General features: G+C 36.0%; 1 protein-coding gene across 1 annotated transcript; it reads right to left on the bottom strand.

Moving 5' to 3' along the window:
• Positions 1-10,971: 10,971 nt before the first annotated feature.
• Positions 10,972-16,699, bottom strand: LOC137623487 (cuticle protein 8-like). The gene is made up of 4 exons (XM_068354317.1): positions 16,627-16,699; positions 16,197-16,417; positions 11,887-11,961; positions 10,972-11,562 (listed from the first exon to the last, which is right to left on the bottom strand). Exons 1-4 carry the CDS (start codon positions 16,697-16,699, stop codon positions 10,972-10,974), a joined length of 960 nt encoding a protein of 319 aa, XP_068210418.1.
• Between the last annotated feature and the right edge of the window lie 1,429 nt (positions 16,700-18,128).

Here is an 18,128-nt window from a genome sequence, read left to right as displayed (position 1 = left end):
ACCCACGATGGAGAGATGTCGGCGTTAATGGGTGGACAAGGCGTCAAACTTTCGAGTGAAGGCGTGCACCAGAGACATATGGTCCGTCTGAATAAGGAAGGGTATACCTTTTAAGAAGTGGTGAAAGTGACTTACAGCCAAATGCACCATCAATAATTCGTGGTCGGAGGTAGAGTAGCTGGATTCTGCCTTGGACACTTTTCTACTGAAGAAGGCCAATGGTGGGGAGAGCCATTTACCATCTTCCTGAGTACCACACTAAAAGCAGCACTGCTGTCATCGGTGGAGAGAAGGAGAAGGGCGAGTGGCACAGGAAAAGTAAGAGAAGTAGCAGTTGATGGGGCATGTTTTTGCGTTGTAGAAGGCCGCTTCTTGACGGGAACTCTACGTTAAGTCTTTTGGCTTGCCCTTGAGGGATGTGTAAATGGGGTAAGAGTGGTGGCAATAGCTAGCAGGAACCTGTGATAATGGCTGACCTGCCCAAGAAATCCTTCAGTGCGTTGATTGTCGAGGATGTGGAGGAGCTCTGAATGTCTGCTACCTTTTTCGGGGATGCAAAATCTGCAATTTTCCGCAGTGCTACTTGATGATGTGAACGTTGACAGTGTACTTCAAAGCTATCTATGGTGGCTGGAAGATACATAACTTGGGTGCAACATGCTAATTCCCTGCAATTTTTCGTCTGAAGATTTCAGCACGTAGCATATCAAGATCGTTTGTTTTTTCATGGTTTTACATCATGGATGGGAAAAGTAGAAATGACTCACTTATATCTTTTTTTGGTGCAAGTAAATTATAAAATTTCAGAGGACCGTTGAAAGATTTCAACTTTTTAAAGGCTGTTACCTATGCTACACCAGTAAGGGAAAGAAATGTGTTACATCCAGTAAGGGCTTGAGCAGCATGAAAATTTGTCATGATGTCTTTAAGCGCTATAATTATCTCGTTTATATTTATGAAAGATTGCTTTTCCAAGCAGGATTCCATAACAAATTATACATTTACTGGTAATCCATTTGTTTCTGCATACAGATGATGGGCTAAAATGATCAGGACACCTGTGTCCTCTGTAACAGTTATGATATACTATTGTTCAGCAGCAGCTTCTGAAATCGTGTGGTCATAGTCTACACCAGGAATAGCCAAAAGTACAATACTTTTGTAAGGTTATAAGATTCTACTTTCCCCAATGTTTTTATCATGCACTATTTCACCTTTTATTGAAATGCGGTTAACCCTTTTTAAACAAAGCTGAATACAGCATATATTTCTTCCTTTAGATGAGATAGAAAATCCAAAGAATTCAGTATTTGTCTCCTAACATTCATTTTCTTTCAAATAATACAAAGAACCACCTTATTGTATTTTCCCCAAATCAAATTATTCTTGACTGAATCTTAGAGATCACTCAAAAGCATCTCTGGTGGCAAAAGAAAAAACATAGGATGCTTCTCCTCAGTCTTCCAGATATTATGAAGATTATGCAAAAATCTTTTTTTTTAAGGTCTGCTAAAAGAACGTAATTACTTTCAAGTCTTTGTTTAGAAAGATTACTCGAGTGCCTTATACTCCCTAAGAGAGATTAGTTCACCAAACTTTTAACTGGGCTTGCAAGCCACTAGGAGAGTTAAATGAACCAGGCTTACATGGCTGAGGACTATGAAGCGTGAAGTAGTTGATGAATAAAGAAGTATTGATTTAAAAGCTCAAGACAGAGACGGCCGGCGAAATGTAACCTTGGCCCTGTGATATTTAATTATAACAAAATTTAAGGCCTATATTCTCAAAATGATAACTTATAGAGTTAGTTTTTTCATCCACTGCTATAGTATTATAACTTCTCATAAAAAATATTATAACTTGTATTGTTGGTTAATGGATTCAGATTACAATATTGTTCAGTGTTTTTTTTATTTTAATTCATCAAATTTCTTAAGGATATTTACCAAACAAGTAAAGAAATATACAGTACATTATTTCAAAAGAAATTTTCATGTTTCACTAAACTGCATAATTAATTTTTAGATCATGTTGCTTACCGGTAATAGCTTGTGTGGTAACAGGTATGGGGTAATCAATCATAAATTCTTCAGTGTAATACTTTAATAAATATTTTGGTGTTCTATACAAGAGAGATCACTCAATTGGATAACAGAGTAAAAATAACCCATAATTGTATTCAGCATTTACTCTCCGTGGATGAATACCTCCGGTGTGAAGTAAAATGTGAATACTAAGGAGGAAATACCAATATATAATAATCAAATAAGATAATAAATTAACTTCCTACAAACGTAATCCTTCTGGAACTATATTAATTTACTGAGGTGTACCATAAGATCTGCTGGGTGGACGATATAACGTTTCTGATTTTTCTTCTTCCTCTTCTTCAGATTCCTCAGAAACAGCCTGGTAGGCAGGTTTTGGTTTGGGAGCGGAATAAGAGGGTCTTGGAGAAGAGTAAGTAGGCCGAGGCTTCTGCTCAGGGGCTTCATATGTGGGTTCTGACTCTGATGATTCCTCAGAAGTATCCGGGTAGCCAGGTCTTGGTTTGGGAGCAGAATAAGAGGGTCTTGAAGAAGAGTAAGTAGGCCGATGTTTGGGCTCTGGGGCTTCATATGTGGGTTCTGCCTCTGAGGATTCTTCAGATTCCTCAGGCTCGTAGTACTGGGCTTCTCCCTCGTAAGTGATCTCTGCTACATAACCGGAGTCTCCATTGATGTGATACTTTACAGTCTGGCGACGTCCATCAGGAAGTAGGACGCTGTAAGACCCTTGTGTATTGTCCTCCTCCCGTTCCTCCTGGTGATTGAAGTTGGCTCCTGAGTAGCCATCTTCCACGGCGAATTCAAAGTCGTATTTGGCGGGTTCATTAATCTCTTCAGAGGAGTATTCGGAAGATGCAGGCTTTGTCTGAAGGTAATTTCAATACCAGAAACGAAAATAAATAATTCTTTACAGTTAATGATAGTTGATATATGCACAAATTCTACTAGGCAATACATGGATTACAAAAGTTTGAATGCTTATTTTTCTGAGGAAAGGATGTAAATCCATTAGATTAATACCTTTATTTAAAGAAAATACTTTTATGGGGTTATGTTCTCAGATCCATAACTTTCTCCTATCTAATTCAGAAAACATATTGATTACATTTCAGATTATGAATCTAATTTTTAGTTATAAATAATTTTTTTCCGCATAATCAAACAATACACTATTTCCAGATAAACTTACCTCAGGAGGCTCATAGAGATTACTTGGCTGCTCATCAGCCACAGTTACTGAAGCCAATGCCAGGAGGGAAAGAACCTGGAAGAGACAGAAAAAATTAATCACTAGAAAAGTTTATAAAGTCACCAATAGAACAGAGATTAACACTAAGTAAATAGAAATTAAATCCAATCGTTTATTCAAAAAGGGAAAAATCCACGTAGCCTCTGTACATATGTTCATAAGGAATAATTCAGGTTTCTCATTGCACCACTTTTCCCTCGTATCACATTTCTGCCATTGTAGCTAAAAGACTACGTCACCACAAATATATTTTCCACTGCACAGACCTTAGAGTTCATTTTGAGAACACTGCAGAAGATATGATGCATCTCTCTAGATATCGGTTATATTTATATTATAATATTGGTCATGATGCCTCCAATGAATGGGAAATCTACCTTGAGAAAATAAATCACGAAAATCATATTCGTGTGCATAAGGTACATTTTGATAATAGAGATATCAGATCACCTTGACTTCTTGAAGGCTGTTTTTTTTTTTTTTTTTTTTTTCGTCAATCTAGATATAACAGATATGAAGGCCGTATCGTTATGTAGGTCTCTGCTAAAGTTTTACATTTTTCTTAAGGAATGAAAACTCCTTTCACTTAAGTTTGACATTTATTTATAATTTCCCTAGAAAAACGTGAGGGCAACGGAAATCCCCATTTTTATGATAACATCACAGCATTTGTTTATGACAAAAATTATGAGCTAAAATAAAAATGATTATAAAAAAAATAGGAATTTCAAATTTAGTGCATAAGAAAATGAATATGTATATGTATTCTCTTTGAGAGTCGTTCGATGTCACTAATAGGATGAAATTACCAACTTTTTAGTGGTATATATATATATATATATATATATATATATATATATATATATATATATATATATATATATATATATATATATATATATATAAACGAAACTAAGCATTCCATGAAGCACTTATTACACTTTTTTAATGTATTTTGATCGCTATGCCAAAATTTTCATTGGGCGCACCAGGAAAACAATAGATGGTCATATGATTGAAATATGAAAACATTACAAATATATTCCTGAGTAAAAATCAGAATAAATAAAGATTCCATTTCCAATTTTACATTAATATCAAACAAATAATAAGTTAAAAATACTGTTGATTAATTTCTGGTAAAGAAACTTAAAGGAAATCCTTAATAGATCGATATAATATTTAAAGAAGCTTCATTTTTGGTGGACTTTCCTTTTGAGCGTTCGATTGCAGTAGAAGATATTGATGATGAACATTGCCCGATCTTCTGTCATTTTGAATAATTAAAATAACACAAGAAAATAACTTTAATTTCAAAGAGTTTCATCTTTATAAGACCAAATAATCTATCGAAATATTTTACCATCTTGTTTAACGAATTGCCCTATTCTCTTTTAGGTAATTGAATGAGCTAACAACTATTCGCTAACAGTTTACAGAATGCCATGTTCCTATTGGCTAAGTAGGTCGAGAAACAACGCCTCAAACGTTCCTATTGGCTAATTCAATCGTAAAGCAACTCTCCAAAATTTCCTTAGTAACAGATTTCTACAGTATTTTACTCTCTAAAAGGCATCACTGATGCCATCTATTGGTACTTTTAAAAACATTTGAAGATTCGGTCAATCACTTAAGAAACTATTTTATTCTATCTTTGAAAATACTTCACAAATCTCTCATACATATGTATAAGCATAAAACTACAGTGAAGTAAAAATATACATGATAAGAATACCAACTTTAGACGTACCATGACTCATATAAGAATATTAGAGGGTATTCTCGACTATAGTTCGAGCAAAATTTGACTGGCATAGCAGGAGGGGGGGCGGGGGTTCAGAATTACCAATACTCTAAGTGAAGAGAGTATTCTTTAATGGAGAATAAATAGAGATTTGGATAATATATTGATGAAAAATATGTGTATAGCTGGGTTGATATTTAACTATCTTGCTAAAATACTCTTGAACAGATTTTATCTAGAAGGATTCCTCTTATTATAAAGCCGAAAGGTTTGCCACCCATAAACCCTCCGTGGAGGGGGAGTAAACATTAGATTCTTTTAACTTTTTATAATGGCAAAATTTTAAACAATAGAACGATTTGATACATGGCTAGTTTATATAACTGAAAATTAGTTGTATATGCATAAATGAAGAGAGCTCATTCATAAAGGCTGTGGTGAGGACATGTAATTATTCACAAACTCTTTCATTTAAAAGAACTATCAGCAGACGACAATATATTATAAAGGAATTCTATCAGGGTACCAATAGTGGACCATACTAAGGACATTGTAAACATGTCTTTAGTTGTCGAGGATGTAGACATTATTTTAAACATGATTAAAGTAAAATCCTACTTCAGATATCTTTTGATTTTTAATTTGTATAAGTATTGCAAGAATCACCGTTTTATCTTTATTCCCATATCTTGGATTTCTGAAGGTCGAATATCCTGGTACGTAAGTAACTTTCTATCTTAAACAGCATATTAATTTTAAATTTGGATATTTGATGAGACGTATTGTAAATTATAAATTATAAATCAACGTTATAATTCTGTCAAAAATCTGTAGAAATTATCAAAGCTGAAAGAATTGATGATAGCCTGGAATTAGTTCATGAAAAAAACTATTGTGTAATACTTTCACAGAAACGTAAAATAGAATCCCAGGACAAATATATGTCTGATATTCTAAAAATAAGTTGTCCTTCTCCAAATACTAAACCACAATCATGACCTATATAGCTTTAATTGAAAATCTATAGGAAATTTTAAACGTCAGTTCTGGTGTTACTGATGAGGATTAATTCTTTGCCTAAAGGGTACCAGGTTGTCCAACATAAAAATTAGATGATTTAAGTCATTATAAACAAATAAATGATAATCATGATTCGATATCCAAACACAAAAATTCCATTAATTAATTCAATGTAACAAGAGAGAGTTTGCTGTAATATATATACTCTAGTTCACCTCACTTTTTAGGGGATTAGAAGTGGCAGCCCTTGTACTAGGAAAGCTATTCTTAGAAACATTACGATTATTTTTAGTTTGATATTGACATGTTTAAAATATTTAATCCATTGACCCTAAGATTGTTTAATCATGTTCAAATGATGGGTTATGAAAGAAGGAATAAGAATGTCTCCCCAATGTCCGGAAATAATGGACTTGATGGTGGTATTTTACATGATCAACTATTGTGTGATATACTAAAAGGCTTAAATAGTAATAATATTAATGAAAATAATAGCAATAATTTTAATTATAATGATAGTATTAGTAATAATAAAGATATTAATATAAAAAAAAAAAGATAGGGGTGATGACAATGAAAATGGTAAAACAATATCTTTCATCAAATAAAAACGAAAGGGAACTAATGTATATCAACCATGATGCACATAAAAGATGCTCTCTCTCTCTCTCTCTCTCTCTCTCTCTCTCTCTCTCTCTCTCTCTCTCTCTCTCTCTCTCTCTCTCTCTCTCTCGGATTTTAGGGAAATATTATCTAAGTTTTTAAATACCCAAATTATGCACTGGGAGAATTGGCTACATGTACAAGATATTGAAAAGGAGAGCAATTTCTTTGTGCAGGTGCGGAGTTCTCTGCAACAACTAGTTTTGCATGTATACGCAATAAGACATTATTTTTTTCTATTGTCAATAGTATCTGTCCGTGAAGACTATTGCGACAACGTTACTATTAGGTGCTAACATAGGATAAAGTGAATGCAAGTAACCTTTATTCAACAGATAACGACCTTTTATGCAAGCACTTGCGAGCAAGAATGTCACAAAAATTCAAACAAAATAAAACATGAGTTAGCAAGCTTAAACAGGTTGGTCTATTATCAGTGCCGGGAAGAGTGACAGATAAAACGGAAAGCAATAGCGTTACAATATACAAGCGTGTATGAAACACGTTTGGTACATGGTTCCCACCCCCATAAAAAAGACATAAATAGGAAATAGGGTCCCCTGCTCTAGAAAGGCGCATTACATGCAGGAAATACACAGAATTTAGGTAATCAATGAATACCCAGTCTTCTAAGAAAGCCTTTGGTGTGCGCTGGATCCCGAGGAAAGGGCCCGTGTAAGGGGGTGTTAGCTGTGTCTTGCTAGTGTCAGTGCACATGAAAACGTGCATTGCTGAGTGCAAATCTATCAGTATGTGTTGCTTAGCTGGTGTCTTGTAAGTCTGGCAGCATAGAGTAAATTTTCCCACAATGTGACGTAGGCTAGGTGCTGGAGATTGTCGGAGAAGGTTAAAAACAGGAAAAATTCAGCAGGGATGACGAACTGGTCGCCATACATCCTTTTAGCTGCCAAGGCTACCAGGGCGTCTTTAGAAGTGATCCTTACACCTAGGAGAACCCTGGGAAGCTGAGTAAACCAGTTGCAGTCAATGAAGCGGGACATCAAAGCTGCTTTGAGGGTGCGATGAAAACATTCAACCATTACGTTGGCTGCAGTGTTGTAGGCGGTTGTTTGATGTAGGATGATGCCCGAGAGATTCATTAATGATGTCCACAATTGAGAGGTGAAACTGATACCCCTATCAGAAGTAATGTCCTCAGGGATACCAAATCTCGCCATCCACCCCGAAAGTAAGGCAGATGTACATGAGGCGGACGTTGCAATTTGCATGGGAATGGCTTCAGGTAAACAGGTATCAATGTTCTTGTGATGTTGGTAGGGAACCAACTACGTCGACGTGAATGTAGAAAAAATGACGCTAAGGTTGCGGAAAGGTGCCTGCTCCTGAATCGGTGTGTCGATGTACTTTTGAACTTGACTTTAAGTACAGAAACAGACTCAATCCACAGCATCCTTAGTAATGTCGTGCCAAGTGAACTCAGTCTTCAGTAGCTGTGCAGTAGATCGGCTCAAGGGATGTAAAATGCCATGGATGAAATCATACACCTGTTGGCACGTGGGAGCAGGTATCCATTGCCGTGGTCTGCCAGTACTGACATCACAGAGGGTGTTAGTGGAGTCGTCAATAGTGATGTCTTCCCAACGGAGGGATGTGCAGGATGTCCTACATTTTTGGTACTCTGGATCATTTCGTTGGGCTTCTACCAAAGCATTGTAATCAAATCCCCGGTGAATGGCGGCCAATATGCTCCTTGACAGGGCATCGACAACAGGATTAATTTTCCCAAGGAAGTGTTGAATGGAGCAGTTGCATTCACCCATGGTGGAGAGATATCAGTGTTGATGGGTGGACAAGGCATCACACATTCGAGTGAAGGCATGCACCAGAGACATATGGTCCATAAGAATAACAAAGGGCATACCTTTTAAGAAGTGGCGAAAGTAACTCACAGCCAAATGCACCGTCACCAATTCGTGGTCGGAGGTAGACTTACCGGATTTTGCCTCGGAGAGTTTTCTACTGAGGAAGGCCAATGTCTGGGGAGAGCCATTGACCACCTGCCCGAGTACTACACTAAAATCAGCATTGCTGTCATCGTTGGAGAGAAGAGGTGAGAGCAGCAGCGGTTTATGGGGCATTTTTTGCGTACCAGAAGGCTTCTTCTTAAAGGGAACTCCACTTTGGGTCTTTTGGCTTGCCCTTGAGGAAGGTGTAGAGGGGGTAAGAATAGCAGCTACAGCTGGCAGGAACCGGTGATAATGGTTGATCATGTCCAAGAAATCCTGCAGTGCTTTAATGGTCGAGGCTGTGGAGAAGCTCTGAGCATCTGCTAACTTTTTAGGAGATGCAAAATCTGCAACTTTCCACAGTGCTGCTTGATAATGAGCACGTTGACAATGAGCTTTAAAGCTATCTATGGTTGCTGGAAGATTACGTAACTTTGGTGCAACATGTAACTTCCCTGAAATATTTCGTCTAAAGATTTCTGCACGTAGCATATCAAGATCATTTGTTTTTTCATAGTTTTACATTGATTGGTTGATTTAAGGTTTTCTGACATCATGACATCTAAGGTCATTGACGCCGATCATGGTTTTACATCATTGATCTAAAGCGTAGAAACGATTTTGTTATATCTTTCTTTCGGGCAATTAAATTGTCAAGTTTCAGAAGACCATATTTTAAAGGCTGATGCCTTTTCTACACCAGTAAAGGAAAAAACAATGTGTTACATCCAGTAAGTGCTTGAGCAGCATGAATATTTGTCATGATGTCTTTAATCGCTATAATTACCTCGTTTATATTTATGAAAGATTGCTTTTCCAAGGAGGATTCCGTACAAAGTGATACATTTGCGGGTAATCCATTTGTTTCTGTATACAGATGAGGGGCGAAAATTATCAGGAAATTTGTGTCCCCTGTAACAATTCTGATATACTATTGTTCAGCAGCAGCTTCTTGAATCGTGTGGTCATAGTCTACACCAGGAATAGCCAAAAGTACGATACTTCTACTTTCCCCCAATGTTTTTATCATGCACCGATTCACCTTTTAGTGAAATGTGGATAACCCTTTTTAAAAAAAGCTCAATACAGCATATATATCGTCCTTAAGATTAGATAGCAAATTCAAAGAATTCAGTATTTTTCTCCTAACATACATTTTCTTTCAAATAATATAAGGAACCACCTTAATGTATTTTCACAAAAGAAATTATTCCTGACTGAATCTTAGAGATCACTCAAAAGCATATCTGGTAACAAAAAAAAAAAAAACATTGGACGCTTCTCCTCGGTCTTCCAGATATTATGAAGATTATGCAAAATTCCTTTTCTTTAAGGTCTGCTAAAAGCAAGTAACTACTCTCAAGTATTTTTTAAGAGAGATTACTTCAGTGCCTTATGTGAAGGAGATCATGGTGAGGGGTAGATGCAGATGGTTTGAGCATGCTCTTCGCACTCCCCAAGAGAGTCTAGTTCACTAAACTTTGAATTGTGCTCTGCAAGCCACTAGAAGAGTTAGAAGAACCAGGCTTACATAGCTGAGGACTAGTTGATGAATTGAGTAGTTGATGAATTGAGAAGTATTAATTTAAGAGCTCAAGACTGAGACGGTTGGTGAAATCTAACCGTGGCCCTTTGCGTTAATGTGCGTAGGAGGAGATGATGATAATGATGATGATTTTTTATGATTTTGGATTATAAACTTTGATGTTTAATTCTAACAAAATTCAAGGCATATAATCTCAAAATGATAACAGATAGTTAGCTGCTTGTTCCACTGCTATATTATAATAGCTTTTCAAAAAAATTATTATAACTTGTATTTCTGGTTAATGGATTCAAATTACGACATTGTTCTGTGTGTGTGTTTTTTTTTATCTTAATTCATCAAATTTCTCAAAGATATTTACCAAACAAGTAAAGAAATATACAGTGCATTATTTCAAAAAGAATTTTCATGTTTCACTAAACTCTGCATAATTAATTTATAAACTATATTACTAACCCGTATTAGCTTGCGTGCGAATGTGTACGGAGTAATTAATAATTTCTTCAGTGTAATACTTTAATAAATATTGTGGTGTTCTATACAAGAGAGATCACTCAGTTGGACAACAGAAAAAATAACTCATAATTGTATTCAGCCTTTACTCTCCGTGGATGAGTACCTCAGGTGTTAAGTGAAATGTGAAAACTAAGGAGGAAATACCAATATATAATAATCAAATAAGATAATAAATTAACTTCCTACAAACGTAATCCTTCTGGAACTATACTAATTTACTAAGGTGTACCATAAGATCTGCTGGGTGGGCGATATAACGTTTCTGATTTTTCTTCTTCCTCTTCTTCCGATTCCTCAGAAACAGCCTGGTAGGCAGGTTTTGGTTTGGGAGCGGAATAAGAGGGTCTTGGAGAAGAGTAAGTAGGCCGATGTTTGGGTTCTGGGGCTGCATAAATGGGTGCTGACTCTGAGGATTCCTCAGAAGTATCCGGGTAGGCAGGTCTTGGTTTGGGAGCAGAATAAGAGGGTCTTGAAGAAGAGTAAGTAGGCCGATGTTTGGGCTCTGGGGCTTCATATGTGGGTTCTGCCTCTGAGGATTCTTCAGATTCCTCAGGCTCATAGTACTGGGCTTCTCCCTCGTAAGTGATCTCTGCTACATAACCGGAGTCTCCATCGACGTGATACTTGACAGTCTGGCGACGTCCATCAGGAAGTAGGACGCTGTAAGACCCTTGTGTATTGTCCTCCTCCCGTTCCTCCTGGTGATTGAAGTTGGCTCCTGAGTAGCCATCTTCCACGGCGAATTCAAAGTCGTATTTGGCGGGTTCATTAATCTCTTCAGAGGAGTATTCGGAAGATGCAGGCTGTGTCTGAAGGTAATTTCAATATCAGAAACAAAAATAAATAATTCTTTACAGTTAATGATAGTTGATATATGCACAAATTCTACTAGGCAATACATGGATTACAAAAGTTTGAATGCTTATTTTTCTGAGGAAAGGATGTAAATCCATTAGATTAATACCTTTATTTAAAGAAAATACTTTTATGGGGTTATGTTCTCAGATCCATAACTTTCTCCTATCTAATTCAGAAAACATATTGATTACATTTCAGATTATGAATCTAATTTTTAGTTATAAATAATTTTTTTCCGCATAATCAAACAATACACTATTTCCAGATAAACTTACCTCAGGAGGCTCATAGAGATTACTTGGCTGCTCATCAGCCACAGTTACTGAAGCCAATGCCAGGAGGGAAAGAACCTGGAAGAGACAGAAAAAATTAATCACTAGAAAAGTTTATAAAGTCACCAATAGAACAGAGATTAACACTAAGTAAATAGAAATTAAATCCAATCGTTTATTCAAAAAGGGAAAAATCCACGTAGCCTCTGTACATATGTTCATAAGGAATAATTCAGGTTTCTCATTGCACCACTTTTCCCTCGTATCACATTTCTGCCATTGTAGCTAAAAGACTACGTCACCACAAATATATTTTCCACTGCACAGACCTTAGAGTTCATTTTGGGAACACTGCAGAAGATATGATGCCTCTCTCTAGACATCGGCTACATTTATATTACAAGACCTAGTCATGATGGCTCCAATGAATGGGGAAACTACCTTGGGAAAATAAATCACGAAAACCATATTCGTGTGCATAAGATACATTTTGATAATAAAGAAATCAGAACACCTTCACCTCCTGAAGGCTGTTTTTTTTTTTTCTTTCTTTTTCGTCAATCTATATATGAATATGAAGGTCATATCGTTATACAGGTCTTTGCTATAGTTCTACAGTATTCATAAGGAATAAAAAGTTCATTAATTTTCATTTGACATTTTATATATAATTTCCCTAGAAAAGCATTATGGCAACGGAAAACCCAATTTTCATGATAATATCATAACATTTGTTTTAAAAAAAATTAACTCTTATGGAAGCTTAGTACAATATCAATTTATTGAAGCGTATTCTCATGACCTAAAATAAAAATATATTTTGGAAAAAAAGGAATTTCGAATTCATTGCATAAAAAAATCCCTATTCAGTCCTACGACACTGAAACAGAATACTTTATATTTTTTGAGTAGCTAGAATAAAGCTATACATATGGAAAGTTATTGGTAGGATTTCTATACATGAAAAACTTACATTTCTCTTCTTGTATAACTACCAATAATTTTTTGTATATACAATTCTACACACTCTAAAATATATTGTAATCTATTTTTTTGCTCTTCGTACCTTAGGGCACTAACAATATTCAACCCTGAGTGAATAGAGAATGAGTTCCCTAATATTGAGAAAATTGCTACTATTCTCTACTATGCCCAATATTTTCTGGAAACCTGCATGAATAAAGGTAAGAAAACATTTTATTGTGTCAAGTTAGATAAAAAGGAAATAATGAATAACATATTTCGTGTGCTATTTCATGATTGCTTTTTAGATATCATGCCCCTTTAAAAGAAACTAGATATTAGGGTAGTTTTTAAATATAATTTTACTTTTAAAAATATTTTGATTAAGAATATTTCTAAAAATGAAAATATAGTATATAATATTTCTTGTTCAGATTGTAACTTGTTCTAAGTCAGAAAAACATCCAAAGGTATTTCTGTCACAATAAAACTGAATAATATGGCCGTCTATAGAGGATATCTTAATAATGGTTTGGCCTCTCATTGACTAGGATTCAGTCATGGAATCAGCTACTCAGAGTCGAGTAAAATAATCCATGCTATTAACTATACCCAAAGAAATATGGTTGAATCCCTTTTAATTGCCTATACCAGAGATCACAATTTAAACCTAAGAAATAGTCTACTTTCCGTCAATCCAATATAATCCTCTTGTCTGAAATCTCAATTATCTGGAGTTATCAAGAAACTGACAATTGTGGAATCCTAATCTCCTGTATAAATACGATCTCTTTGTATATGTATTCTCATTGTGAGTCGTTTGATGTCACTAATAGGACGAAAGTACTAACTCCAGCCAAGTCTTTTAATCTCATCTTTAATGGCTATGATATATCTAACACACACATATATATACATATATGTGTATATATATATATATATATATATATATATATATATATATATATATATATATATATATATATATATGCCTAGATATACGGTATATATATACATATATATATATATATAGATATATATATATATATATATATATATATATATATATATGTGTGTGTGTGTGTGTGTGTGTGTGTATATGTGTGTGTACATATATATATATATATATATATATATATATATATATATATATATATATATATCCCTATATACAGTGTATATATATATATATATATATATATATATATATATATACATAGTATCTCATTAAGCATTTATCACATCGTTTCAATATACATTAACTCCCATGCCAAAATCTTTATTCTAATGGAAAAGCAATAGTCGGTCTTATGATTATCTAAGTTTTTAAATACCCAAATTATGCACTGGTAGGATTAGCTACACGTGCAGAATATTGTTCAGGAGAGCAATTTCTTTGTGCAGGTGCAGAGTTTTGTGCTACATCCCGTTTTGCATGTGCACTTAATGAGACATTATTTTTTTCTATTGCCGGTGGTATCTGTCCGTAAAGACTATTGTGACAACGTTACTATTAGGTGTTAATAGAGGATAAGTTGAATGCAAGTAACCTTTATTCAACAGATAACGACCTTTTATACCAGCATTTGAGAGCAAGAATGTCACAAAATTCAAACAAACTAAAACATGAGTTAGTAAGCTTAAATAGGTTAATCTATTATCAATGCCAGGAAGAGTGATAGATAAAACAGAAAGCAATAGCGTTACAATGTACAAGCATGTGTGAAACACGTGTGGTACATGGTCCCCCCCCCCCATAAAAAATACATACGTGTGAATTAGGGTGCCTTACTCTTGAAAGGTGCATTGTATGCAGGAAATACACAGAATTTAGGCAATCAATGAATACACAGTCTTCTTTACCATGAATGTTAATTAAGTCTTTGGTGTGCGGCAGATCCCGAGGTAAAGGCCCGTGTAAGGGGGCATTAGTGGTGGCTTGCTAGTGTCAGTGTGCATGAAAGCATACACTGCAGAGGGCAGATCTGTCCGCATTTGTTGCTTATCTGGGGTCTTGTAAGTCTGGCAGCATGGAGCAAATTTTCAAACAATGTGACATAGGCGGTGGAGATTGTTGGAGGAGGTTGCAGACAGGAAAAATTCGCCAAGGATGACAAACGGGTCGCCATAAATCATTTTAGCTTCCAAGGCATCCAGGGCGTCTTTAGAAGTGATCCTTAGACCTAGGAGAACCCTGGGAAGTTGTGTAAACCCGTTAGAGTTATTGAAGCTGCTTTGAGGGTGCAATGAAAACATTCAACCATTCCATTGGTAGGCGGTTATATGATGTAGGATGATGCCCAAGAGATTCGCTAATAATGTTCACAATTGAGAGATGAAAGTGATGCCCCTGTCAGATGTAATATGCTCAGGGATACCAAATCTCGCTATCCAACATGAGGTGGACGTTGCAATTTGCATGGGAAGGTCTTCAGGCCAACGAATGGGGAGCTCACTGACAGTAAACAGGTATCAATGTGATGTTGGTAGGGGACCTACTACGTCGATGTGAATGTGGGCGAAACGACTCTAAAGTTGCGGAAAGGTACCCACTCCTGAATCGGTGTGTCAATGTACTTTTAAAATTTGGCATGAAGTACAGGAACTGACCTAATCCATAGCACCCTTAGCAAGGCCGTGCCAAGTGAGCTTTGTCTTCAGTAGCTGTGGAGTAGACCAGCTCAAGGGATGTGAAATGCCATGGATGAAATCAAATACTTATCGGCGCGTGGGAGCAGGTATCCATTGTCGTGGTCTACCATTATGTCAGTGGAGTCGTCTAGGGTGATGTCTTTTCAATGGAGGGATGTGCAGGATGCCCTACATTATTGGTACTCTGGATCTTTTTACTGGGCTTTTGCCAAAGCATTGTAATTCAATCCCCGGGGAATGGCGGCCAATGTGCTTCTTGACAATTGACAACAGGATTCATTTTTTCAGGGAAATGTTGAAGTTACATTCACCCACAGGGGAGAGATGTCAGTGTTGTCAGACTTTCGAGTGAAGGGGTGCACCAGAGACATATGGTCCAGGTGAATAATGAAGGGTGTACCTCTTAAGAAGTGGCGAAAGTGACTTACAGTCAAATGCACCATCAGCAATTCGTGTCGGGGGTAGAGTAGCCGAATTCTACCTTGGAAAGTTTTCTACTGAAAAAGGCCAATTGGTGGGGAGAGCCATTGACCACCTGCTCGAGTACTACACTACAAGCAGCATTGCTGTCATCGGTGGAGAGAAAGAGATGGGCAAGTGACACGGGAGAAGTGACATCAGCAGAGGTTGATGAGGCATTTTTGCGTTGCAGAAGGTTGCTTCTTGAAGGGAACTCCAATTCAGCTATTTTGGCTTACCCTTAAGGGAGGTGTAGATGGGGCAAGAGTAGCGGCAATGGTTGGCAGGAACTGGTGATAATGGTTGATCATGCCCAAGAAATCATGCAGCGCTTGGATGGTCGAGGGCGTGGAGCTCTGAACGGCTTCTACCTTTTTAAGGGATGCAAAATCTGCAGCTTTCCACAGTTCTCCTTGATAATGAGCACGTTTACAGTGTGCTTTTAAGCTATCTATGGTTTCTGGAAGGTTACATAACTTTAGTGCATCTTTCCTGCAATTTTTCATATGAAGATTTCTGCTTGTGGCATATCAAGATCGTTTGCTTTTTCATGGTTTTACATCATGGATGTGAAACGTAGAAACGATTTTGCTATATATTTTTTTAGGCAATTAAATTGTCGAGTTTCAGAAGACCATTGAACTTTTTGAACTTCTTAAAGGCTGTTACCTTTTCTACACCAGTAGTGGGAAAAAAATGTGTTACATCCAGAAAGTGCTTGAGCAGCATGAATATTTGTCATGACGTCTTTAAGTGCTATAATCACCTTGTTTATATTTATGAAAGATTGCTTTTCCAAGCAGGATTCCGTACAAAGTGATACATTTGCGGGTAATCCATTGGTTTCTGTATACAGATAAGGGGCTAAAATGATCAGGAAATCTGTATCCTCTGTAACAGTTCTGATATATTGTTCAGCAGCAGCTTCTTGAATCGTATGGTCATAGTGTATACCAGGAATAGCCAAAAGTACAATACTCCTCTAAGCTTAGAAGATTCTACTTTCCCCCAATGTTTTTATCATGCACCATTTCACCTTTTATTGAAATGTAGATAACCCTTTTTAAACAAAGCTGAATACAACATATATATCTTCCTCAAGATTAGATAAAAATTCCAAAGAATTCAGTATTTGTCTCCTATAATCTATTTTCTTCCAAATAATACAAGGAACTACCTTATTGTATTTTCTCAAAACAAATTATTCCTAACTGTATCTTAGAGATCACTCAAAAGCATCTCTTGTAGCAAAAGAAAAAAACAATGCCCAGAACACTGAAATGGGTTTCAATTTGCTTATCTCTCTTTTTCATTCTAGATAACTACACAGATGACATCAATTATCATAAACCACTCATGGTGCACCTATAAAGTTTAAATGTTGTCACCAGCCACAATTGACTATTTTTGTAATAGGCTAGCTGGAGTGAGGGAAGTTGGCCGAAACCTATTTTGGTATAAAGGAGCAACCTCTGGCGTGGTGGAAAAACCCGTAAGTTCAATGCCCAGAACACCGAAATAGGTTTCAATTTGCTTCTTTTCCTCATAAATTATTATCAATTATCTTAAGACATTGATGAATTTCGAATTTTCTAAATGATGAAAAAAGGGAGGGAAGGAGGGTCGTGGGAACCGAGCCCGCAGAAATGGAATTGGGCTAAACCCACCTGATGAGCCCTTTGGTCAGGGCGAAACCCCTAGGTGCTTCATTTTGGTAGTAGTATTGGTAATAGTATGTATGAATAACACTATATATATATATATATATATATATATATATATATATATATATATATATATATACATATATATATAAAATATATATATATATATATATATATATATATATATATGGCCTTGCGCCATGTCGTCCTAATGGAAGTTCCCGATGGGCAGCTTTCTACTTGTGATATTTCTTTGAGTGATATACCATGGAATATTGCCTTTAGAGGTATCACGGAATTCTAACCTCCAGAGCGAATATCCCCAAAGAAATCACGTATACACCAGGGATGTGTTTAAAATAAGCCACGGCTATCCTTCCCCGAATTTAGATAACCTTGTCACGAACGATATTGGATAGGGATATATATATATATATATATATATATATATATATATATATATATATATATATGTATATATATATACATATATATATATATATATAT

The sequence above is a fragment of the Palaemon carinicauda genome, chromosome 30 (assembly GCF_036898095.1).
Source record: "Palaemon carinicauda isolate YSFRI2023 chromosome 30, ASM3689809v2, whole genome shotgun sequence".
NCBI classification, from domain to species: Eukaryota; Metazoa; Arthropoda; class Malacostraca; order Decapoda; family Palaemonidae; genus Palaemon; species Palaemon carinicauda.
Note: the sequence above shows the minus strand (reverse complement) of the source record. Positions and strands in the feature narration are given on the sequence as shown.